Below are 25,177 nucleotides of genomic sequence, written 5' to 3'. Positions count from 1 at the left end.
TTCAATCACACTCTTTGTTCTCATTTTCTCTCATCACATTCTCTCTCTTCATTTTTTTAATCACACTTTCTCTCTCATCACATTTTCTCATCATACTTTCTCTCCTCAATCTCTCATCACATTTTCTCTCTTCATTTTTTTCCCATCACTTTTCTCTCTAAGCACACTTTCTCTCTCATCATACTTTTTCTCTTCTCAATCTCTCCTATCACGCTCTCTCTTCTCATTTTCTCTCATCACACTTTCTCTTTTTTAATTTTTCCCATCACACTTTCTCTCTCATCATATGTTTCTTTCACATTCAACTTTCTCTTCCATCTAATTTTTTCTCTTATTTTTCTTTAAGGGTAAAAAAAATAAATTTAGGTTCATTCCGATTGAAAATATTTAACTAACCAAACATTATTTTTAAGAATGATACTCAAGCTCATACTCATTCTCATTCCACAATACTATATGATACCAATTCCTTTTCCGATTCCTAAGAGAGAACCAAACACCACCTAGATGTCTTAATACAAGCGGAGAACACTAAACCCTTTTGGTCTGACCAGTCTCTAGGCCAGCCGTCCTTATACTGAGGGTCTTAGCGCTAGACGAGGAACTAAGTACATTGTTGAAAGTGGCCTACTGACTACCATCTCTATTAACATTAATTACCATATCATACTTGAGTCGGTTGTAACATTCCGTATCAATTTTCACTGTGAATTCCTTTGTCTACCTGATCCGCAGTCCGAATAGATCGATCGAGCATAAGAGAACGAACCCAACAGATTCTAAATTTTGTTCCTCTATAATAATTCTACTATCCAACTGGGCTACGCGGACAGGGACAACAATATTATAACGAAAGTGACCTTACAGATGATTTCTGAGTCGTCCAATCCATGTGCTTATCGACGTTTCACATGCCCACGTTTGATAAGATAAGAACTCTGTGCGTATCGATCCACACCTACAGAGAAACAACAAGATCCAGACAAAAAACAAGCATTGATAATTAAGGGCAAGAGACAAGTTGGAAATTAATTAGAGGGAAAAAAGAATTAGATTAACGAGGCTAATTGCTGTTTAATTAAGATAGTATTTATCAGAATCACGTGCATGCTGCGCAGTTGGATCTCTTTGACTCGATGATGATGCGGGTTGAGGACATTTAAGCACGTGGAATTTGACTTCTAGCGAAAGGTTGGTTGGCTTTTAATATAGCGTATTTCATGAAATATATTAGACAATTGAAGGGCAATTAAAATTAACTTTTAGATTTTTTTAATGACGCACTTGTTTTTTTTTAAAGTGCAGCGGTTAAGGCGTAGCGAAATTTAAGAGTGACATCACATCAGACAAGTGTTGTCATTTAATTTGACGGAAAAACTTTGGATTGGACGGCCGGGGAACGAACTATCGACGGTGTAAAAAGTACATGAATTTATGATGAAGTAATGATTCCGTGTTGTATAATCTTATTTGAGACGGTAAAGGCTTCCGTGGTATAGTACAGCAGCGGTAGAGTATTTAAATTATTATTTAGATATTTATAATTTAAATTTCAGTTATGATAAATTTATAAAAAAAATTTCTTCAAATAAAATATATAATTAAAAGATATTGAATTCCTAGGCTGCCCGCTACAAGTACTTCCCGATTTATCTTGATGGACAATGGAAAACTTCCGTGGAACCAGACTAATCACCCCAGACTCGACGTTACTCAGCCTAATTAATCATTTAATGCCCTCGGGGCTATGATACGCAAGGCATGTAGATTATCACCCAGAGATCCACGGTTCGAACTCCAACCATAGTAAATTTATAAAAATTTATAAAAATTTTTTCTTCAAATAAGACATGTAACTAAATGATACTGAACTCTTGTACTGATCTCCTTTTTTAAGTCCCAAATTCCCATCAAAATATTTTAGCTACAATTGTTATGATAAAAGAATGAACAAATTCTTAAAGTAAGACTAATGCAGACAGAGAGTTTTGGAATTTTGGGACCGTTTCAATTGTTACTTATAGACAGATAAATTTTATAAGATCCTAATTTTTTATTCAAGTAAAAACACGTGACCTTCAATCTATCAAATCAAAATTCGTTCAAAATCCACAATAAATTATTAGATGAAACCTTTAACGGGTCATTCTAGGACTAAAAAAATAATCTAAAAGTTAATTTTAAGAGGTTATCAAGTATTTAAATGATTATTAAATATTTTTAAAAAATAATGTAAAACTATCACAAATAAATATATTAAATAAGATAAAAAAAACCAAGCAAAACTTAGTTAGTAATGATAAAACTTGATTGTTGTTATTACATGTACATTGTGTTTTTTTTAGATATGCAATGGGTACTAGGCAAAGAGTCTTTGAGAAGATAGATATCATCTAAATATCATTTACATAAGATTAAATTTAGGTTCAATAAATAATTCATGCATATTAATTTCATTTCTATTACATCTTGTAGGGGTTAGTAGATATTGCTCAGGAAGAATTTTTGTTTCAGTTTGTCATTCACAGACTATACATAAGCAGATCATATCTAGAAAAAAATAGCTTATTCTATACTAGAATAAATTTTGTATCGATCGTGATACTCGGAATATCTTCTATTCGCTTTCTAGTATACAACTATAAACTCTAAGCTGATCTAAACTGAGCTGGATAACTCTACTTACCTCGCAACTAGAAAAGCTCCCTCAGAAAAATAACTTACTTGACTAGACTACTCGAACCCATGCGCCACCGCACATCGGGCAGCCGTGAACCCACCGACCGATCCACCATGCTTCACGTTCATTCGGAGAATTAGAATTGTGGGGTTGTGCAAATGCGCAAGTCTGGCGTAAGCATCTAATACACTGCAATGAAGGATCAAAATTTAAGATGAGTTTCAACCTAAAGCATGAAATAGAATATTTCAATATTGGCAATGACAGTTAACAATGACAAATTATAAGAAAGAGTTATGTCTTCCATCAGCCATATTTTTTTATCAAGATGATAGGTAACAAATTAATGAATGTAAACACCTATAGAAATGCACACTTAATATTTTTCTTTAATCTCGGTTGATGAACATCAAGAACAGAATGGTGTACCTGATTCTTTTTTTTACCTAAAATAGGGCAACAAAAATTGCCAACTCGAAGAAAAAGAGTTGAGCATAGCAGAGGTGACAAAAAAAATCAGAGATGATGGATTTGAAAATCCAACCTTGTACCAGACTCCTTCAGCACCAGTTCTCCAAACGGATGCAATGACATCCCTGCGAGATCCCATAATGCCAAGATAGGGTCCTAAACCCAACGAAGTCTTCAATCCAAATGCTGCATCCCTCTCAGAGAATCTACGCTTCCTTGGCCAGAGGAATTGAGCTCCAGAGTAGTCATTGTAGCGTTCTACCAAATTAGGTGTAGAAGAAATCAAAGATTCACTCAGGTTAAACTTGTCTTTGTTATCCAAAGGACCGAGATCGTCTGGATCTGACCAAGGACAACCAAACATATTTCGTTTGTGCCAGTCCTCGGATGGGGGATGCAACTCTAGTTCACGTAGTAAAAGTCCAGCAGGATCAGTTCCTCTAGGACGAGGCATATTCTGCAAGAAATGGGTCATAAGCATTCTAAACATGCAGTTGTGTCACTATAGTTAGAAAACACCAAATAGTTTATATTGTTGAATTCCTGCAGCTATCAAATCTGGTTCGCAGCAAGTCAGAAGCTTAAATTAAGAAGACAGGTCGAGCCTTGAAAATGAAGCATTAATATGCATCCCCCAGTTAGTGTATGAATAGTATGGGGAAAAAGAAAAAAAAAACTAATTTTCAAATCTTGCATCATACCTGCATGTGCGAACTAAGTGATGCTTCCACAACTTCAGGTAGCACAGTGTAGCTGCCGTCAATATAGTGCAACTGTATTATTATATTGCCGGAACCAACCTGAGAAACAGGCAAAGGGTGCTGCAGAGTAGCTGTCTTTCGACAAAGATCTACTAGCATGAGGAAGAGAGCCTTAACCTGCAGTGAATAACATTATTAAGAAAGCTTGAAAGAACTTTGTCTACTTGGAAATGACAGCAAGAGTTTGTTAAAAATATTAGATTAATCGAGTTATTTGTCTGGGATTAGAGATAAGAGATTTATCGCGAATCTATATATTTATTTACTCATGCAACATTTATCCAATTGTAATGAAGCAATATAATTTTTTTTCCTTTTCCAAATACTATATGGTACCAGAGCCACTTTTCCTAGGGAAATGGCTTTTGAGAAAAAATGTATTCCTCTAATGGCAGCCTACCTCTTGTCTCTTGACCCTCTCTTATCTCCTCTCTGCCCCAGCCAAAGCCTTCCAGGTCATGACTCTCTACTTGTGACTTGTTGATCAAATACATCACTTGTTGTGACCAAGCACCCTTTGCAGGTCGTGCATTCTTCCTAGTCACTCCAACCCACTTTGCCAAATCTACGACCTGGACTAAGCATTCCTTGTCAGATCTAGCAATGTTCTAAAGCCATGTTGACCTTCAAAGCTCCTCTACTAGGCTTTTGTTAGGCAAGCCCATAACACTTGTGGCTCCCTCCCCCAGGTGCTGTTTGATTGTAACATGCCTGATATTTAGCTGCAAGCTTCACATCCATTTCCACTGCGAGCCATGCAATGACCAACCATTGTAGAATCTTCTTCCGATGCCATATCCAGAGTTAGGTTTCCTTGTTTGCAATTTTACTTTGGAGTGCCTGTCGTTGTCCGATTCCTCCTAACACTCGAGCTTGCACACTACTGTGGACACCTATCAAGGATATCCTCTTCTCCTTTCAAGAGGATGAGCTTCGGTTGCTTGCCAAGCAAGTCCGAGAGACCTACAGATGTTTGAGCCGCCTGTTGAAGATATGGACATATAAGGGATGTGAGCACCACCAATACTAAACTTACGTGATACCGCATTTCACGTGGATCAGACCATTGTCATTACCGGTCTCTGCTCACAATCTAATAGTTTAACAAAGACCACGCTTCACGTTGAGGCAAGCATCATACTACCAGCCTCTGCTCGTACCCAACTTAACACCCTGTCGATGAGTACGCCTCACACATACACAAGCATGGCTACTATAAATTTTTGCCCGCAATCCAATTGCGTGATGCTCCATTAATGAGAATTTATTCACAAGTAGTATGTTTTGCATTAATGAGAATTTCTCTAATATATGTAACAAGCTGAACATTAGATAATATCTTGAGGGGAGTGTTAGAGGTAGTAGGCTAATAGGATTATTAGTCTAGTTGGTGTAATTCCACATTAGTAATACAACATTTAACAAGCTTAGCCTCATGCTGAAAAAATTAATTCTACAGCTTAACCATAAGAAAAATAATAGATGGTTCTCAACTATACTCATGAACATTCAAACAAGAAAGCCCAATTCAAGGATGGTCACAACTAGAGTCTTTTTGTTTTTCTTACTGTCAGATCCAACCACACAAGAATATGTGAAAATCATTAACATGTTTTAAAAAAAAAATCAAAAGAATCACATATATGTAGAATTTGTTGGTACCCCGTGATAGTTTTGATGTGACCAACCAAGTCAGGTTATGTCATGTTGGTGTTTAACCCTGTGTCTAAGTGTGCAGGAGCTTAGGAGCACATGAAGTCTAGGGGAAGACGCAGCCAGCGAGAAGGATGGAACGAGAAGGGAGTCGACAAGCTCGGTGCATCCGAGGGACGAGGTGCTGCGGAAGAGTACACCGGCGGACGAGAAGGACGTGCGCAACATTCCGAGGGACGAGAAGCCAGCGCGGAAGTCAGATCGAGGAGAAGACAGGAAATTGGGTTCAGTGAGCCCTATTTTGGTTGGCCGACATCACCGAGGTGATCAGAGCAACAGGAGAGCAAAAGAAGGCTGATTTGAAGGCGCCTCCGCACCTTCACTGTGGAAGGCGCCTTCCATGGATGGAAGACACCTTCAATGAACAGTACGAAGGCGCCTTCCAGTCTTATGGAAGGGGCCTTCAACCAGGCAAATTTTGTCGTTGGCAGTGGATAAACTCTTATCCACTAGCACCTTGCTGGAGGCACCTTCCAACCCTATGGAAGGCGCCTTCCAGCCCAAGATAAGATTTCCCAGGGGTTATAAAATGACCCTTGGACCTAGGAAATAGATACAACACTTGTAAATGATCCATCTTGAGTTCTGAGTTGTAATTGAGTGCGTCAACTGCTGTAAGAGGTTTCTCCACCTGAATGAGAGTTTATTGAGCTTTTATCTTTCTTGGATTAACAACCTTCCCGGTTGTAACCAAGTAATTCATTGTGTCTCTTCCTTTTAGTTTATTTACTTCGTTTATGCAAGTGTTCGATTTAATTACACTATAAAGAACGAGGAAGGTTTGTTTTTGATTGCAGGGCTATTCTCCCCCCTCTAGCCGGCCGCTACCGATTTCCAACAAGTGGTATCAGAGCCAAGTTCGCTTCAGGAGGACTAACCGCCGAACGAAGTATACGAGATGGCCGGATCAAACATCTACCCACCAAAGTTTGAGGAGAATTTCGCCAATTGAAAGAAGAAGATGAAGGTATTTTTCAAAATTGATTTCGATTTGTTTTTAATAATGGAGTTTGATTTTGTAACACCCGAAGGCAAAGACAAATACCACTGGACCAAAAAAGAGCAGGCCGATTTCTTGGCAAACGACAAGGCAGAGTTCCATTTGTTGAGTGTCTTACTACCACAGGAAGTCAACCGAATCGGAGCCTACAAGTCTGCGAAGGAGCTCTGGGAGAAATTCCTGGAACTACACGAAAGAACCTCGAAGGTAAAACTCGCGAGATGGGATCTGCTCAGAAACTATATCAGCAACATCAAACTAGAAGAAGGCGAAGCTGTTGCACACCTTCACTCAAGGATCATGGAATTCATCATTGAACTCACGAATCTTGGAAAAAATGTAAGTAACCGAGATTCGCTAAGGAACGCTCTTTAACGCATTCCCTAGAAATACTGGATGGACATCATTAGTACATGCTTATTATATATCTAAGGATCTAGACTCAACTACTTTAGAAGAATTATTTTCAACTTTTGAAGTCCATGAAACGAGATGTGCAGGTCCGAAGGAGCATAACATTGCCTTAAAGGCAAAGGCGGACGAACAAGATTCAGAATCTTCTCTCGATGATAATGAAACAACACTGATGGTACGTAAATTTAAAAAGTTATTTAAAATAAAAGATTTAATCAAGTGCAGGGTAGAAAAAGAAGGATAAGATGCTACCACTGCAATGAAGAAGGACATGTGAAAGATAATTGCCCTAAATTAAAAGACAAGGACAAGAGCAAGAACAAGAAGCCGACCCAAGCGAACAAGTACAAGAATATGAAGGCGACGTGGGACGAAACGTCGTCCGAATCAGAAATTGAAGTCATCGCCGAACTTGCGCTAGTGGCAAGTCACCAAGAATAAGGAGACGAAGCAAGCTCGTCCGAAATGAGCATCGAAAGCATCGATGAAGGGGGAGCGACATCGGAAGAAAACAATACTTCAGGGGGAGCTTCGGATCACGGGATCGACAAAAGTAAGTCAGGTACGGTCTCTTCCTCCTGATAAATTATTTCAGTTTATTAAATTATTAACAAAGAATTGTTGTAAATTAGAAAAAGAAGTTAAAGAATTAAAATCAACTCTAGCTAAATCTTGTCTATTAGAAGACTATGATAATATAAAAAATGAAAATGAAAGCTTGAAAAATGAAATAGAAAATTTGAAAAATCGTGCATATTCAAATATTCAATATATTAGAAAATATAGTGGATTGAATTAGTACCTTAAATACCATAAGGGCCAGATTAGGAAAATTTCACAAAAATACATACCTAAGAAATTTTTAATTAACCCAGTAGGAAGGAACCTATATTGGGTTCAAAAATCATATTTGGATTGAATATTTTTAAATTCTAGCTTTTAGAGTAAATTAAATATTAAATTTCTTTAAGAGACTGTCTAGAAAGTAGTTGTTGTTCCAATATCCAAGAAGACCTAGTGCCTCGCTACAGCCTGGAAGTCAATTATTGAAATAAGTATTTAATTGACTAACTATTAAACATTTAAAAATTATAAAATACCTGAATTTTCTGTTAAAAATTAATTCTTATCTTTTTAAACAGTTAGAATTTTTTTTACTAATTTTATTATTTTTTACTCTTAGACTTTTAAATGAACCTCATTTTTAATGTGATCAAAAGGGGAAGTAGGGAAGAAACAAGTCTAAAAGGGTACTTGCAAATTTTTTTTTAACTTGAAATTTTTTTACTTGAATTTTTTTTTGAAGAACAAGTCTAGTTAAAAAAATTTTACTTCAAATTTTTTTTAGCAAATTTTACTTAGAAATTTTTCTAGCAAATTTTACTTAGAAAAATGTTCTTACTTGCAACTTTTTTTTACTTGCAAAAATTAGAAATTTTTTTAATTACCCTAACTTAACTTGGGTTTGATCACATCAAAAATGGGGAGATTGTTGGTCCCCCGTGGTAGTTTTGATGTGATCAACCAACTCAGGTTAGATCCTGTTGGTGTTTAACCCTATGTCTAAGTGTGCAGGAGCTTAAGAGCACAAGAAATCGAGCGGAAAATGCAGCTAGCGAGAAGGATGGCACGAGAAGGGAGCCGACGGGTTCGGTGCATCCAAGGGACGAGGTGCTGCGGAAGGGTACACCAGCGGACAAGAAGGACATGCACGACGTTCCGAGGGACGAGAAGCCAGGGCGGAAGTCTGCTCGGAGAGAAGGCAAGAAATTGGGTTCGGGTGAGCCCTATTTCAGTTGGCCAACATCAACCAGGCGATCAGAGCAGGAGAGCAAAAGAAGGCTGAAAATGCTGCTGGAGGCGCCTTCAAAGGGAGTTGAAGGCGCCTCCGAGGCGCCTCCACGCCTTCACTGTGGAAGGCGCCTTCCATGGATGGAAGGCGCCTTCGATGAATACGAAGGCGCCTTCCAGCCTTATGGAAGGAGCCTTCAACAAGGCAGATTTTGTCTTTGGCAATGGGCCTTCCAACCCAGGATAAGATTTTTCAGGGGTTATAAAATGACCCTTGGACTTAGGAAATAGATACAACACTTGTAATTGATCCATCTTGAGTTCTGAGTTGTAATTGAGTGCGTCAACTGCTGTAAGAGGCTTTTTCGCCTGAAGGAGAGTTTACTGAGCTTTTATCTTTCTTGGATTAACAACCTCCCTGGTTGTAACCAAGTAATTCATTGTGTCTCTTCCTTTTAGTTTATTTACTTCGTTTATGCAAGTGTTCGATTTAATTACGCTATAAAGAACGAGGAAGGTTCGTTTTTTATTGCAGAGCTATTCTCCCCCCTCTAGCCGGCCGTTACCGGTTTCCAACAGAATTGACTGATTCATTGAAAAACTCTTAGACTATTCAATTTAATAGTTATTATAGCATTTTGAATTCTTTTCATCAACTAACATTTACACTAACTCTATATTTATTTAGCTTATTCTATTTATTAACTATTGAAGTTTCTGCAATAAACAAAACCTATTAATAGATTTAGATTCATAGTAAAAGAACTTATACAGCAGAATATTCAAGCTTTGCCATGTCCTTGTACCTAATTTCAAAATTCAAACCTTTTTCTGTTAAGGTCCCTTCCCAGTTATCCCTACTTCTAGAAAACGATGACAGATATCTATATCCATACACATGGCAGGCATAGGAATCATGTTAGACTTTGGTGATCAATGAAGTACTGGCTACATGATTGATAATTGTGGTTCAAACGGCAAAAATGTTCACAATATTTGTTCTTATTTTTTACCACCCGTAAAACATGCCTTTGATATGAAATAAAACCACATGATGCAATATAGAGCTACCTCTTCTAATGTGTATCCTTGTCCTGCATTTCCAGAACCATATCTAATAGACTTGCTCGTAGAAGCTTCAACCCTTTTGGGTCCAATCAACGTCTCTCCAGACCTATATGCCTGGACTTCATCAGTTTTTGCAACACCCATAGTTGATCTGCTAACTGCACTGTTTTCTTCAACTTTTCTATTGGAAATAGTTTGAACTTTCTGGAGGCTAGAGGCTGGATTCTTCTGAATATTTCCAATAGAATGTCGTAACTGTCTTTGCCAGAAGATCAAACAAAAGAACAACAATTGGCAAAGCCGATGAAGAAAATGGCAATCTCCAAAAAGCCTGACAGCAGGTGCTCCAGGAAAAGCCCCCGTATTGATGTTAATCGGCATGAAGGGAGATTGCTCACTAGCTGGATTTTGTGCCATTGAGGAACCCAACAGTAAATGCAGAAATACGCCCACAAAAATCAGCTTGGCATAAAAGCAAAGAGTAGCAAAATAAATTTCCATTTGCTAGTGTATCATTGACGAGAAAAAAACTATCAGGAATTACAAACTATGTATCATATATCAGAACTACAAACATTGATTGGGGATTTAAGTATTTTCATTAGCTCAATGAAATTTAATACCATGACTTGCAGCATAATCCACGCATACACTTGACTAAGGCAAGGATTCTTAGGAATATCTTCAAATCTCCTAAGGCATACCGAAGTTTTAATCTGACAGGAATATTATAGTTTTAATAGTGGCTCATACCAATATAATTTTAAGACTTAATTACTTCCAAAGAAATCTATGTTAGTTAAAAAGTCATTTGCATTAACATTTAAAAACAATAGGTTGCAAAAATATTGCAATCATCCTTTATAAAAATTAGTAACTTAAATATTTATATTAATTTTATTAAACCTATTAAACTTATACAACATAATTAATTATTATTTATAATTATTTACTTGTAATTATGGTTAACCACCTATTGATATAAATTAAAATTAATTAATATACTGTGTAAATTAATTAGTATATGTATTAATATAAAACATAATATCAATTAATTATACTATATATATATATATATATAGACCATGATGATATGCTGCGCGCTCGCATGTGTGCCTAAGGGGTGGCGTTGATGTGGCAGGGTTGACCCCCCTATTGCCACGTCAATGGGCTCTCTCAAGCACGCACACGAGCGCACAACATATTGGGGCTCTCTCTATATAATATATCTTACGTAGAAATAATTAATATTAATTAATTATATATATCAATTATACATGTGTTAATTAATTAAATATATGTATGTATAATATATGGATCAATTAAATATACTATAATGATTAAAGCTGTATAATATTAATTAGGATTGCCACATTAGGTCATGGGGTCAAAACTCGGCGTGTTCGAGCATACCTTCCCCCATGCCCCAGCCACAACACTAATAGCCAGTAGTCACCCATAATTTACCTCCTCCGTATTGGACTAGGGACGGGTTGACGGGGACACTGGGGGCGAGCGAATCAACTTTTTGCTACATGCAATCGCTCAATTGTGGATCCACAAAGGTCCAAGATCTGAAGAACTACCTTTACTGACCTTATGATTTTGCCTCCGCCAATGACCTGAGCACCTCCCTTCATTGTGTCTGCCTATGTCGATTCTTCATCAATTGATGTCTAATATGCAATCTCTAATTTTAAGTCGCATGAAATTTCATTCAGTGGTGCTGCCATGTTCTGTATTTCGGTCACATAACGAAATGAGAAATTTTAACTGTGTTGATGGTACGGCTAAAAATATCAAACCATGATCTGGATACAGAATGCAATTGCTATTATAAACCCTGAAATGTGCTGAGTCAAACAATTTAGAGCAAAATGTGTTTGATGTGCAGATCTAAAAAAGTCCTCTAGACCAGTGGATGCACAACTTGCAATTTGCAGATGCAAATAAGTTAATGACTAGGTTAAAAAAACAGCTATTATCAACAAAAGACCATGTTCAATATATGCATGACTATATCCAAGATAGCATGACTAATACTGACCCTCACTTGTTGCAGACACAGAACTGTGAGTTGGACTTGTCACCATATGCCGTGCACCATTTGCACCAGAAGAAGCTCCATGACTTGCCAAAGAACGACAAAATCTAGCATAACGGCGCAAGTGCACAATGAAATATGAGGCGAGATCAAGGATGGCATCAACATATGCCTAGAAAAAAAAAGATATACATTAAAAATGATTTGAAAAAAAAAAAAGAATTATGAAACAACATCCAGATTCAGAGAATTCTAGTCAAGATCAGAAGATCTTTGTCTGCCATAACCAATATAGGCCACCTAACAGCAGTTATAGAATAATAACTTAAACATAGAAGATATATTGCAGGGGGCTGTGATGAGATTAATTGGATATAATATCAAATAAACTAATATCTCATCCTGTTATGGGAAAAAAAAATCAAAAGGCAACTAGCAGGTGAAAATATTTATCTTTAGAAAATGCTCAAAGTGAACAGAATGCTAACCTGTATGCTTGGAACCAAATCCTGCTCCACAACCATTTTGTCAGCATCAATGCTAGATGATGTCTCACTAGTTACTTGCCAAGGCTCAGGTAATAAAGTTGCAGGATTCACAAGGGCTGACTCAATTCCCTTACCCAACATGTCTAGTAATAACCTAACTTGCATATCCAGAACAAGTGCTCTGACATCTTGAGCATTTGTACCTTCTAAAAGCCTGCACTTTATCCTATCAAGGTTCTGCATAAGAACAAAGGGAATTAGTTAAGAAGCAAAGAACATTACGTATCTTGAAATAAAGATCATAGTTGCAACAAAAATAAAGTATTAACAATTTGGAAGCATTGTTAATCTGTACACAGCAGCAAAAACATACAAGATGAAGAGAAGAATAGCTACAAGTTTAGATGGCATTTACAAATTGACATGCCAGCTCCTCACATTCGAGAAGAGCTGATCATGTATATCTGTATGCCTAGATAAACAAAAGGGAAAATTCTAAATTTTAATTGTCTTTAAGTTAATAGGGAAGTAAGAAAAAAATAATTGGCACAATAATAGGAACAAGTTCGCAGACACTTGAAATCTTATTTTTCTCTATTTAATTCCTCAATCAGATAGCAACTAGGAATCTCTAAGGAATCCATCTAGGCTATGGAACTTAATTGGTATAAATTTCTAATACTACAGATTTGCATGCAGAATATTATACCCCTATTTCCCAGATTGAAAATAGAAAGACCATATTTTATTATCTTTGAACTTCTGAGAAATTATAATTTTGAACCTTTTCTGCCCCTCCACCCATCCTAACTTTCCACACATGTAAACCCAGCGTAAGCAATCTAAATAGCTAAGTAATCAATTTTGATTCAACAATAAGTTTCCTAAAGCTATAGATTTGCAGGCAGATTGGAGTTCAGGCACAGGCATGATGAACCAATTCATCCAGAACACGTTCTCAGTGTTTGCTGAAAGATGACAAGAAGAAAATTCTACAAATTCAGGAAATAATTAGAGACAAATATATCAGCTAGTAATTCCATCAGCAAAAATGGTTCTAAAAGAAAAGAATGTATACAGGACTAAGTTGCTGCCTGTGTTGAACAGATAGAAGAGAATGGAAGTCCGCATCCAATACAGCGATCACACCATCAAGAGACACTAAAACACAGGACACATAGTAATATTAAAAAAATAACAATACTCCATGAAAGAAATAAAATCTGCTTACCTATACCATCCTCAGAAGCACTTTGACTACAACCGATAGCATCCCACCAATCAACTCCAACTAAAAGGCTCCACCAAAACCTGCATAAGAGTTTAATGATCAAACATAAAAAATGTAAGATAGAAACCATACAACTTGGTAGGAAGTAACTGGCTACCTATTCGCAATAGCTCGTTCCCAAGTAGCTGAATTGATTTTTGTTTGTGGGCTAGCAATAGCAGGAGGTAAAACACGAATAATCTTAAGTATTGTTCTGTCCTTGAACGTGTCATGCCAAACACAGGCCAGACAACAGCTAGTAGATGAGAAGGCAGGTGCAGCAATAGTTGAATCAACATTCATATGATAACTATCAACAGGATCAAAGTTTGCACCAGAAAATATGTGCACTCCACCCCCATGAAATGCAACGGCAATCTCTCCACCGTGAGCAGAATAAACTATTTGAGCTAGTTGTCTAACATCAATTGGTACATCATATGGATCAAAAATGAGCCTACTTGTTCCATCAACACTACGATCTGAGGAGTTCAATTCATCAGATACCGTTGGCTTGGATGAACAAGCATGAGGATTTACTAAATCATCTTTCGGTGGAAAATTCATATTTACTCTAGTTAGCCATACTGTCTGCACAGGTGGTTGCCCACCAGAGTTGGCAGGATTTCCAAAGATTGGATGAAGAAGAACTGGTTGGAGAGAAGATTCCCAACATTGGACTCTCCACCCTGTAATTGAGGGCCCTTCATCTGGATCATAAGGAGACATGTATTGCCCTACAACAAAATATATTGTTGAATGGACTCATTCATTGAAGAGAAATATAAAAGAAAAGAACAGTCATCCAAACAAGTACAAATAAGAAACCTAAACATTTAAGAAACCAAAAGTTTGTCTTATGCCTGCTTACCTTGATGGAACTTAGAGAGTGCAAAGGATAGGAAAAATAGAGAATTTTTTCACTCGTTAATTGGGAGCAAAACAAGAAATGGAAGGGGAAAATTTAGGTTAGTTGTCCTCCAAAAACATTACTACCCCAAGCTGGACAGAAAGGGGAAGGAACAAAAAAAACAAAAGGCACTCTTTACTCTTTGACTGAAATCTACGTGCTTACCACAATAGAAATGCTACCATCCTTGCCATTATCAGCTGCCAATAACGTTGATGTCTCCTCAACAATATAACCCCCAGCAATTGAGCTACGGAGAAACCATGTACACCAAAAAAAACATTGAAAAAACTAAGATGGCTGTCATCTAGCAAGCCCCAAGGAACCATCAACGAAACCACATAACAACCACATGTTGGACACCATCCAAATGAAGGCCCACATACCTGACATTCTCAGCCATTGGATAAAATACATACAAAACTAACTCGTGGGATGGCAATCAATTATATTGACAACTCTGCCATCAACGACCATACAGTTAAATTCAAGGAGGTTCCACAAATTCCACAATCTCGTAACAAAGGTGAAATCAAGATCTTGAAATGTGAACAATAGAGAAGAATGGTAAAAAAAAAGGGCATGAATGGGAAAGGAAGAAGAGGAAGCAGGTGGAAGAATGGTAAAAAAAGAGGGAATGAATTGAAATGGCAGAAGAATTAAATAGGAGAGGACATACTGGTATAGTTATCTATTCCCCCTTTAATTTCTTCCACCTCTCATTTTCCTCCAAGTATACAAAGGAGAAAATCAAGTAACATTTTCCTTTTTCCTCCAAGCATCTCTGCTGCCTCTCTTCTTTTCCTGCCTAGATCCCCATCTCACCAAGTAAAACAAGGGGTATCATGGGTCGTTCTTGTACAAGCACAAAACAAGCCCATTTCAACCTGCCTTTATCATGCCCAACCTGAATTAACTTCGAAAGGTCAAGCCAAGAATATCCCCACCGACCAAACCGCAAGAATCAAGCCTAACATGAACTCAAGCACTAGTCGTGCCTAGGCAGACACATTAGACCTAATTCAGCAATAAAAAATGAAAAATTAAAATTAGACAAAAAATGGAAAATCATATTTGAAATTTCAAGTTTTTCTAAAATCTGAAGACGAATAAATTAGACTACCATTTTGAAAATCATTTGTTTCCTTCAGAGAAAGTACATGAGTTACATGTTGGATATAAATTACATGATTTAAATGGAGTAAATTACTTGATGTTGGAAAGTTGGTAAAGATCCAAGATGAATTGGAAAGTCTGTATGAGATCCCAAATTTATGGGACTGTAATTCTTGTTGTTTATTACCTATTGTATTCACTCATAGTTATGTGATTTGTGTATGGCCTAGGAATTCATTCTGTTTCTTATTTTACAACAATTATCTTGTATTTATTCAATGTAGAATGATAGAATAGATGTACATATCATTTCCAAGATCCATTTTTTATTCCACATAACCAAATGCAATGGCCAATTCTTCTTCTACCTTCATCACTTCATTGGCAAGCCTCCTACCTAATCCTCTACCTTATCTATCCTTTGATAATTATTCTGTGTAATAGCCTTAGGAGCAATCGACTAGTGGAGCAATAGACTAGTGAGCTGACTGATGCCGAGGAGGCAACTATCAGAAGGTTATTCAAGTGATCAGTTGAGTGAGTAGTCGACTAGTGGCACATTAGTCTCCTAATGGTAAGTTTCAAGTCGATTGATGCCAGGGATGGAAAATAGAAAATAGTTGTTGAAGCTCGACAACAAATCGAGTAAAGCAGCCGATTGATCAGCAACAGACCATATTAGAGCAATAGGATTTGAAGGATGGCTTCAAGGAGGCTTTTTGACTGCAAAATAGAGTCGGACAAACTCTATCCCTCGTCTAAAGCTTTCTTAAAATCCTTGTAATCCTTTGAGCTTGTAAAAGATTTCTCCACCTCCAGTAATTGACCGAGAAGGAGAAAGATAGTGGCTTTCGAGATTAATTCACTGACGGATCCTAGGTTGTGGAGTAGGAGCCCGAAAACTGTCAAGGCAAGTAAAAGGGATGCATCGTGATCAATTTGTTGTAGTTGTTGGTGCAGCCGGGCCGACAAGACGGGGGGTGAATTGCCTGTAAAATAAAAACAACTCCTTTCTTCTTCTTTTGACTTAGATTATTAGCATAAGTTAATTAATAAAAAAAACAATTAACATAAAGAAATAACAACTTAAAAGAGTAGGTAAAAGATTAGGATTTACTCAGTTACAACCTACATGGTTGTTAATCCAAGGCAGATGAAAGCTCACTAAAAATTTTCTTCGTCGAAGGCAAAGAAGCCTTTTACACATGTTAAGCTTAGATATGACTAGGAAAGTTAATACAGAAGTTGTTGTTCAGTTGTACATTCTTTCCTAGGTCCAGGGGTCTTTTTATAGCCCCTGGAAAATCTTATCCGAGGCTGAAAGGCGCCTCCAACAAGGTGGAAGGTGCCTCTAATAAGGCAAGCGAAGATAAAATTTTATCTTCGCTAACGGTTAATTCTGCCCAGTCTAAGGCACCTTCAAAGGATTGAAGGAGCCTTCCATCGGTGGTTGAAGGCGCCTTCCCACAGAAAGGCGCGAAGGCGCCTCCAACCACATTGAGGACACCTCCAGCAGCTCCGCAGTTCCCCGTTGACTCTTCCGCTACTATGATTGCCTGGGTGATTTCCTCCATCCGGAATTGGGCTCACCCGGACCCATCTTCCGGCCTTTTCCTCGAACAGGCTTCCTCCCCGGCTTCTCTCCCTTGAACGTCGCGCACGTCCTTCTCGTCCACCGGTGTACTCTTCCGCAGCACCTCGTCCTTCGGATGCACCGAGCCCGCTGGCTCCTTTCTTGTGCCATCCTTCTCGCTAGCTGCATCTTCCGCTCGACTTGTGTTCCTAAGCTTATGCACACTTAGACACAAGTATCAAAATACACAGGACCTAACTGAACTTGGTTGACCACATCAAAACAACCATGGGTACTAACAGTAGCCACTACATTTCTTTATTTATCTTTCTGTTGTAGAACAAGTGTTGTAAAAACAAGAACGAATCGAGAAAAACACTAATCACCCCTCCTCTCTAGTGTATCCATCACCCCTCCTATCTAATATTGTAAAGGAGAAGCCCCCACGGGCGGGATCAACTGGTTATTTATATTCCTAGAGCTAGTCAAGAGGCACAAATGTTTACCAAATTCTTGGCAAAACCAAGATTTAAATCACTTATCAATAAGAAAGTAATCATAGTATGTGTTCAACAGCTAAGGGGAGCTTTGGAAAGTCAAGAAGAGATCCCAGATGAATGGGAAAGTTGGTAGGAGATAGGATTTATTGGAATGTAATTTGTTGTTTTTTAGGGTTTATGTTTTACCTATTGCATTCTCTCATAATTAAGGAATTCACCACTACTTTAGCAATTCTTACTATTTTTATTTTTAAATTTTAGAACAATCGTCTTTTATTTATTCCTCATAGAATGATGGTATAGTTCTAACTATTATTTTCAAAGCCCAATTCTTGTTTGACCTAATTTACAAGGTTAGAGTTAAAAAAAAGAAAGATATTTGGAGGAAAGTCTTGCTTATTAAGATTTTTTAATTTCTGGAGTATTTAGTAACTGTCTGATGATCATCATGCTCTCAGGATTTTAAATTTTGTTATAGTATTTTTAGGGTAGAGTGGTAATTTTTTAAGGTTCAAATTTCAGAGAGCAAGAGAAGCCATGCTAGGCCTATACCAAGTCGTGCTAGGCATAGAGCATGGCACAACCCTATATATTTCATATCTTAAGCGGCAGGTGGCTAATTGAGAGCTTGACACTGACCCTTTATTTAAGAGGGCCAGACAAAATGCAATTGTCGGTGAATTTCACTAGCCCATCTCAGGCCTATCATGTGACAAGTGTTACAGTTCAATTGGTACCTCAAGTAAATATAGCCTTAAATTGGGCGATCTGATCAGTGAGTGAAAATTATACTTTAACTCAGTCTAGCCATGAATATATATTGATATGATGTGGACCGCCTCTTACGGACTCGTGCACACCTCGACTCGAGGTGCCTTCAATGCATTGGAGGCACCTTCGTTAATTTTTTTTTATAGCATTGATCAAATCCATGCGCCCCAGTTTTTTATTTTTAATATTTTTTAAATCTTAAACCCTAAATACATATATTATACCCCGTGAGTACCTTTTTTTTTTTTAATTTTATATTTTTTAGCTTGAACACTATAACCCAACCCCTAAACCCTATAGGTAAAATCTAATTGGCTTAATCTCAGAGTTAAAAAAATAAAAAATATTATTAGGCACCCTAAATATATACCCCGTGAGCACCTAAAATTTTTTTGTTTAATTTTTCTTTAGCTTGAACACTATAACCCAACCCCTAAACCCCAAAGACAAAATCTAATTGACTTAACCTCAAAACTTAAAAAAAATTTAAAAAAGATTGAATTGATGCGCTTGGATTTGATCCGGACACCTCAACACTGTAAAAAAATTGGCGTAGGCGCCTCCAATGCATTGGAGGCATATGTCGCACACCTTATGGTGACCCCATGGGCACTTAATGTATTTTTTTTATTTCTTTAGCTTAAATATTAAATCCTAATCCCTAAACCCTATATAGATATATATACATACAATATATAGCCAAGATGCTCTACATTGGTATAGTGCAATAGTGAGTTAGTGACATTGCTAACTGCAGGCCATTTAGTACCTTAAGATAAAAGAATGAGATCATTATGCTCAATCTTTAGTTGAAACATTTAACTCGATGAGAGAATAGGAAAGCACCTTCAGCTATTACTACAGTGATGACAGACCCCCCTTGGGTGGGATCAAAAGCAACTGCATTAACTCCAGAACCCCATGTAGTAGTTGCAGCAGACTGAGCTGCAGCCTCAGGACTGACGTATGCAGAAAAGTTTGAAACAGGTGAACAATGAAGTGATGCAACCTCATGGATCTCATTATCTGCCAAATTTTTACCTTGCTTTTCCTGAGAAATTAAATACTCCTGCACACTAAACAAATATGCAGCCAAAGGTGCAAAAGCTGCCCAAGAAGGGGGATTCAAAGATGATGGAATAGTAGACCCCATAGTCAATTTTGCTGAAGATTGAAAACCATTTCCAGGGCCTGGCATAACCTCCCAAACAACAACTGTAGAAGAATTTACAAGGGGAACTCCAGCCACATGCAGGACTCCTGATTCTGTGATAATAACATCAGCAGCCAATAACCCACTGGGTCCTGCTCCTAATAGCCCATTGCTGGTATATAACCATTTTGGTGCTGGTTCATTTTGTGCAGATGGCCACTGTTCCCAATGAAGTTGGACAGCGCCAGATGAAAAAACTGAGCAAACACAGAGAAAATCTGGCCATCTAACTGGAAGACAGAATGAAAGTGAGATACATATCATATAGAAAGTAAAACTAAATAATGCAATTAACTTAAGTAGTAACCTGAAGCTTGAGACTGTCTAGATAAAAACTTCTCCACAGAGGTTGACATCATTGTAGCCAAGGTGTTTGAATTTGAAGGAAGGGACCGATACTAAAATCAAGGACAGGATTCTCAAGTCAAACTAAGCAAATAAAATAGGTACATTCTAGCAATTAATCAATTATTTTTTTTTTTTTTTTGAATAATCAAGCAAAACAAGTCAGAAAAAGATCAAATTCTGTAATACAGGATCTCTTCAACAAAAAACCCTAGTAAACCTTATGAAGAAAAACACAAGCCAAGAACCAATGATGATAACTTGATCCACCTAGACCTTACCACGGTTCGGAACCGACAGTTCAACGGTTCAGAACCACCGGCTCACAGTTAGTGCACGGTTCGCCACATGGTTCAAAGTTATTTTAAAATTATAAATTCATATAAAAAAACTTGCCCACTTATTTAAATTACTTATGTATCTTTAGGATATAGGGGAATCAAAACTCATATAATTTTCTTATTTTTTTATCCTTTCATGGCGTTGTTACTCACTTTCAATTTTCATTCCCGTAGTATTTGTTCGTTCGGTATTAAATTTATAAAGAAAACTATTAGTTAGATATTAATAAACTAACTGACATATGATAACAATAATAATTATAGCCTTGATGGTTAAGTTGTTTGGCTTTCATATAGGAGATGTGGGTTCGAATCCTACCCCTAATAAAATATTTTTAACAAAAAACAATTTCCCCGAACCGCCGGTCGGCCTGTGACCCAGCCCATGTTCGGGTCTAGATCCACCGTGACAAGCTTTAGTAGGGTCTATAGCATGGTTGTAAAAGAATGCAAAACTTATATGTTCAATATGAATAAGGCTATCTTTGTACAAACTGCTTAGACTAGGAGTTATATAAAATATTAAGCTTCTTGTTGACCCAGTCATTCATCTATGTATCGACTGCTTAGATTGGGAATTATATAAAATATTAAGCTTTTCCTTCACACTGTCCCTCATCTATGTTACTTGTTGATCTTGTCCGAAAATCGATGAGATGGAAAGCTGGGGATGTGGAGGTCTCGCTGACTGCCCATAAACTCCACTCCGCTCTGCAAAACAGATAACGTAGTACCAAGCCAGGAAAGGGGTCCCCGGCGTTGACCCTTCGACGCTCAAGTCAGTCACCGGCGATGATGTAGAAGGCAGAGCAACAAGAATGAACTCTGTAGCGCAAATAGTGTATATCGCATACCTCCGTCGATGCTTGGACCCCCTTTATATAGAGTTCCTGTAGCGCGCGTGCACGCTTCCCCAGACGAGCACGCTTCTCGAAATTTTCCCTGAAAAGACTTGTCAGTAAAGTGTGTCTGACACAATACCTTAATAAGCCGAGCATATCTTTGTCAGAAGCTTCCGTCGTACGTGTTAGTCCAGGTTGCACTAACGGTCGAACTCAATTTTTGATGAATGACAAAATAAGTTAAGTTAGGTTTATTATGATCTAACGATGTAACTAAGTATGCAGGAGAAGTCCAAATAGGTCGACGGGCTGACCGGATATCCGGCAAAAATCCAGCTAAGTCGACGGCCTGACCGGATAGCAAGTACGAAGTCCAGATAAGTCGACGGGCAGACCGGATATCTGGCACGAAGTCCAATTAGGTCAACGGGCCGACCGAATAGCTGGCACGAAGGCCAGATTGGTCAACGGGCTAACCGGATGTCTGGCAAAATAGCAAGTTAAAGTAAGTCACTAGGGGGGAGTGACTTGGTGAGGGCGCATTCTCCGTTTGAGCGAACATAGACGTCGATCCAACTTAGATCCATTTCGGAAATCTAAGTTGAGATCTTGACTAGATTCTGATCTCGAGGAGACATACTCTAATTACTACTCTATTTTTTATAAATTGTGCTAACTTTTGTTTTACAAGGTAGTATAATGTTTATTGTCTCGGGCTAATCTTTTTCTTGCATGAAAAAGCTTTGCTATAGAAAGAGGTCTGAGTGCCCGGAAGGGATCCGGGCGCCCAAAATGCAAAACTCTATCTCGTCGCAAACATGGAGCGCATTGATTGGCTGGGCCGACGTCACAGTCCAAGCGCTCGGAAGGGATCCAAGCGCCCGGAACTGCTTATATAAGCAGTCTTCCACCAAGAGTCAAACACAACTTCTTCTATGATTGCTCTCTTGCGCGTTGCTCCAAAGACGCTCTTGCGACGAAGCTCCTCCGACAACCTGCGACTCAATTTCATTTTCTTTGTTGTCGGTATTTTGTATAATTCTTGTACTAAAATTGTGCAATACTTTTGCGAATTATTAGTGATTGCCCAACGAAAGCACTCTCACGTGCGGGCCTTGGAGTAGGAGTCGACGAAGGCTCCGAACCAAGTAAAATTGATTTGTTTGCGTTGCTTCAATTTTTCTATTTCCGCTGCTTACTCGATTAAGTTTTAACGATCGCTATTCACCACCCCCTCTAGCGAACTTTACGATCCAACAGTATGATCTTCTTGTCAACCATGCCTGGTGTCAGCGGCACTAACTCCCAAAAGGATGTCGAGAGATAACATAGTGGGTTTGTTGTTAGGCCGAGCGGGTTAGCCGCTCGGCCAGAACTTCGCTGCGCCTGTACCGCGTCCGCTTGGCCGGAACTCCACTGCGCCAATGCCGAGTCCTGTCGCCAGGCCGAGTGGGGTAGTTGCTCGGCCAGGATTCTGTATATCGTCTCCTCCTCCTTTTGGCGTCCAACAACACCCCATTGAGCGTTAGCTATTTGACACACCACCCCGAGTCAAAGGTGGGGTCAGACCGAAACCTTCTCCTAGTCAAGGGCCTGATCGCCCGACCGGCCAATACGATTATCATTCGTTTGGCCATATGATACCTGAACATTGACTACCCTAACTTTGACCTCATCGAGGCAACTAACCCCTGCAGGGTGGGCCCCTCCTTATCGCCGCATCACATGCCTCCCCCTCAAGTCTAATCGAAGAAGGCTACAAGTCTGACTGACTGCACAAATTGTCAATGACGCTTTTCACCCAATCGGCTTATGACACTCCTTAGCTTCTGATCGGACCGACGTAGTCCAACAGTCGGCTATATGACCGCTCCCTTGTAACTGAGTGAATGTGTTAGCAAGTTTCTTTGTCGATCGACCTCTTGAAGACTGTCGTTCAGCGATACGTCTACTTCCTTACATCGATCAGCACAAGCAAGATCCATCCTCGATACCTTCTCTTGTGCTTCCTTGGTTGGGTGCGATCTGGGTTTACGTCATCCATATTTCTGGGAGATCGTGCAAATCCCTACTCATTATAGTTGAGTGCGCCTCCATGCCTCTTAATTGCTTTCATTAAATGTCATCCCATGGCCCAGCGCCACGTGTCCCTCCTGCTACCGCCGCACGCTTGACGTGATAGGCGAATATCCTCTGGTGCTGTGACTTTTGGTGCTTTGAATTCAACGACCAGATTTCTGCCTAGGTCTCCGCGACCCTAGATCGGACGACCTCGATCGACCAACCCTGGGTTTTATAAACCCGTGCCCGCCGCCTTCTCCTTCTGCATATTTTCGTCTTTGAGCTCTTTGGCGATACTCCACCTTTGTTTCTCGGCGATATACTTCCTCTCCTGCTCCTCCGGCGACATTCCAGTAAGCTTTCCTTCCCTCCAATCGCATCTTTTCACTGCCTTCTTTGCTTTTTGCGATGGCTAGTTCTTCACAGCCTCCTGTCGCCGCCCCTGGGCCATGGTACACCTCTACTGAGTCCAGGTTTGATGCCGACGACGCTGAGAGTCTAACAGCCGCCTATGAGTTTCCTTCCGATTACCAAATTCTTCTTCCTTCGATCAACCAAATGCTCCGCCGTCCGGCTGTCTTTGTTTCTTTAGGGATCAATTTACCGTCGGTCTGTGGTTTCCAATCCACACCTTCTTTCCTGCCGTATGTAAATATTTTCACATCTCTCTTCATCAACTAGTATCGAACTCCATTCGGCTGCTGTGCGGGGTGGTGGTTCTGTTCCGCCTGCATGGCATTCCTCTCACTCCCCGACTTTTTCATTATTTTTATTATCCCAAATTATCCGAGCTGGGGACTTTTCTTTTCCAAGTCCAAGTGGACTTAGTTTTCTTCGATAAAATGTCGACCTCCAATAAGCATTGGAGGGAGTACTTCTTTTTTGTACATCTTCCCAAGCGGTCAGACTTCCTAACCGATTGGCAGCTCGAAGTGGTGAGTCAGCCTCCACTAAAAAGTACAAGAGTCGATCGAACTACGTCAATACAGCTTCAATGCTAGTCGATCAGAAATATGGCATCCATAAGTTGTTGCTAGAGGATGTCCTCTACGTTTTCGGCTTAAGTCCGATCCGCACAAGGCTTCCATCCAGCCTAGGTATGCAGCTTCTTCACTTGTTCCTTTGATTCTAATTGATTTCTCTTCTTCTTTTACAGCTGACATCATGCTGCGTGCGCATCTGACCGAAAAGGCCAAGCTTGTGGACGCTGAGATCAATGCGGCGACCGCGGCCGAGCTGGAGAGCTGCGGTCTGCAGTCGATCGCCTCACAAGAAGGCCTGCATGGCGAGAGCAAGGGGGCTCCAGCCTTAGTGAGCGAAGGGATAGCTAGTCGGACGCCCAGCGGTGGAGCGGTTGGTGCATCGCACCCTCCCTCCGAGCGGCTGTCGGTGATTCCGATTGAGAGGGCATCGGATTCAGCCTCATCTAGGGAACCACTGATAAGACGCAAGAGGCGTCGAGCGAAGACTTCATCGCGATCCGCTTCCTTGGTGGTGCGGACCCCCACCAGAATTAGCCCGCACCCTTCCGCCAAGCCAGACTGTTCCCCCTACGTCGTCTGATTGGACACCATCCTTATCCGGTCTGCCACAGGGAACCATCTGCGCGCCGCTAGTTGCCTTCATGCCGCTGCCATCAAAGATTCGAAAGTCTGGCATCCATCCGGCGTCATCGTCTTGACCGTCCGGAAGAGCAACCTCGGCCCAATCAGCCCCGAACGACCAACGCCACATAATGACGGTCCTCCATCTTCCGATTGAGGAATGGCGTGAGTCGGATGACGTTGAATCCTGAGCCACCAAGC

At 39.4% G+C, this 25,177-nt stretch overlaps 1 protein-coding gene across 2 annotated transcripts in view; it reads right to left on the bottom strand.

Moving 5' to 3' along the window:
* Nucleotides 1-2,438: 2,438 nt before the first annotated feature.
* The window catches only part of LOC122010078 (mediator of RNA polymerase II transcription subunit 16-like), a 37,941-nt gene continuing 15,202 nt past the window's right edge, over nt 2,439-25,177 (bottom strand). The window contains exons 6-16 of one of the 2 annotated variants that reach the window (XM_042566453.1): nt 20,091-20,181; nt 19,417-20,013; nt 13,819-14,437; nt 13,662-13,741; nt 13,509-13,591; nt 12,431-12,667; nt 11,946-12,114; nt 9,902-10,299; nt 3,853-4,029; nt 3,225-3,608; nt 2,439-2,869 (exon numbers count right to left, since the gene is read on the bottom strand). In XM_042566453.1, coding sequence (XP_042422387.1) covers nt 2,729-2,869; nt 3,225-3,608; nt 3,853-4,029; nt 9,902-10,299; nt 11,946-12,114; nt 12,431-12,667; nt 13,509-13,591; nt 13,662-13,741; nt 13,819-14,437; nt 19,417-20,013; nt 20,091-20,181 — 2,976 coding nt within the window. In that variant the 3' untranslated portion in view covers nt 2,439-2,728. The remainder of the gene's footprint in view (nt 2,870-3,224; nt 3,609-3,852; nt 4,030-9,901; nt 10,300-11,945; nt 12,115-12,430; nt 12,668-13,508; nt 13,592-13,661; nt 13,742-13,818; nt 14,438-19,416; nt 20,014-20,090; nt 20,182-25,177) is intronic. The other variant, XR_006119779.1, reaches the window with a different exon arrangement.

This window comes from Zingiber officinale, chromosome 8A (assembly GCF_018446385.1).
Source record: "Zingiber officinale cultivar Zhangliang chromosome 8A, Zo_v1.1, whole genome shotgun sequence".
Classification (NCBI taxonomy): domain Eukaryota; kingdom Viridiplantae; phylum Streptophyta; class Magnoliopsida; order Zingiberales; family Zingiberaceae; genus Zingiber; species Zingiber officinale.
Note: the sequence above shows the minus strand (reverse complement) of the source record. Positions and strands in the feature narration are given on the sequence as shown.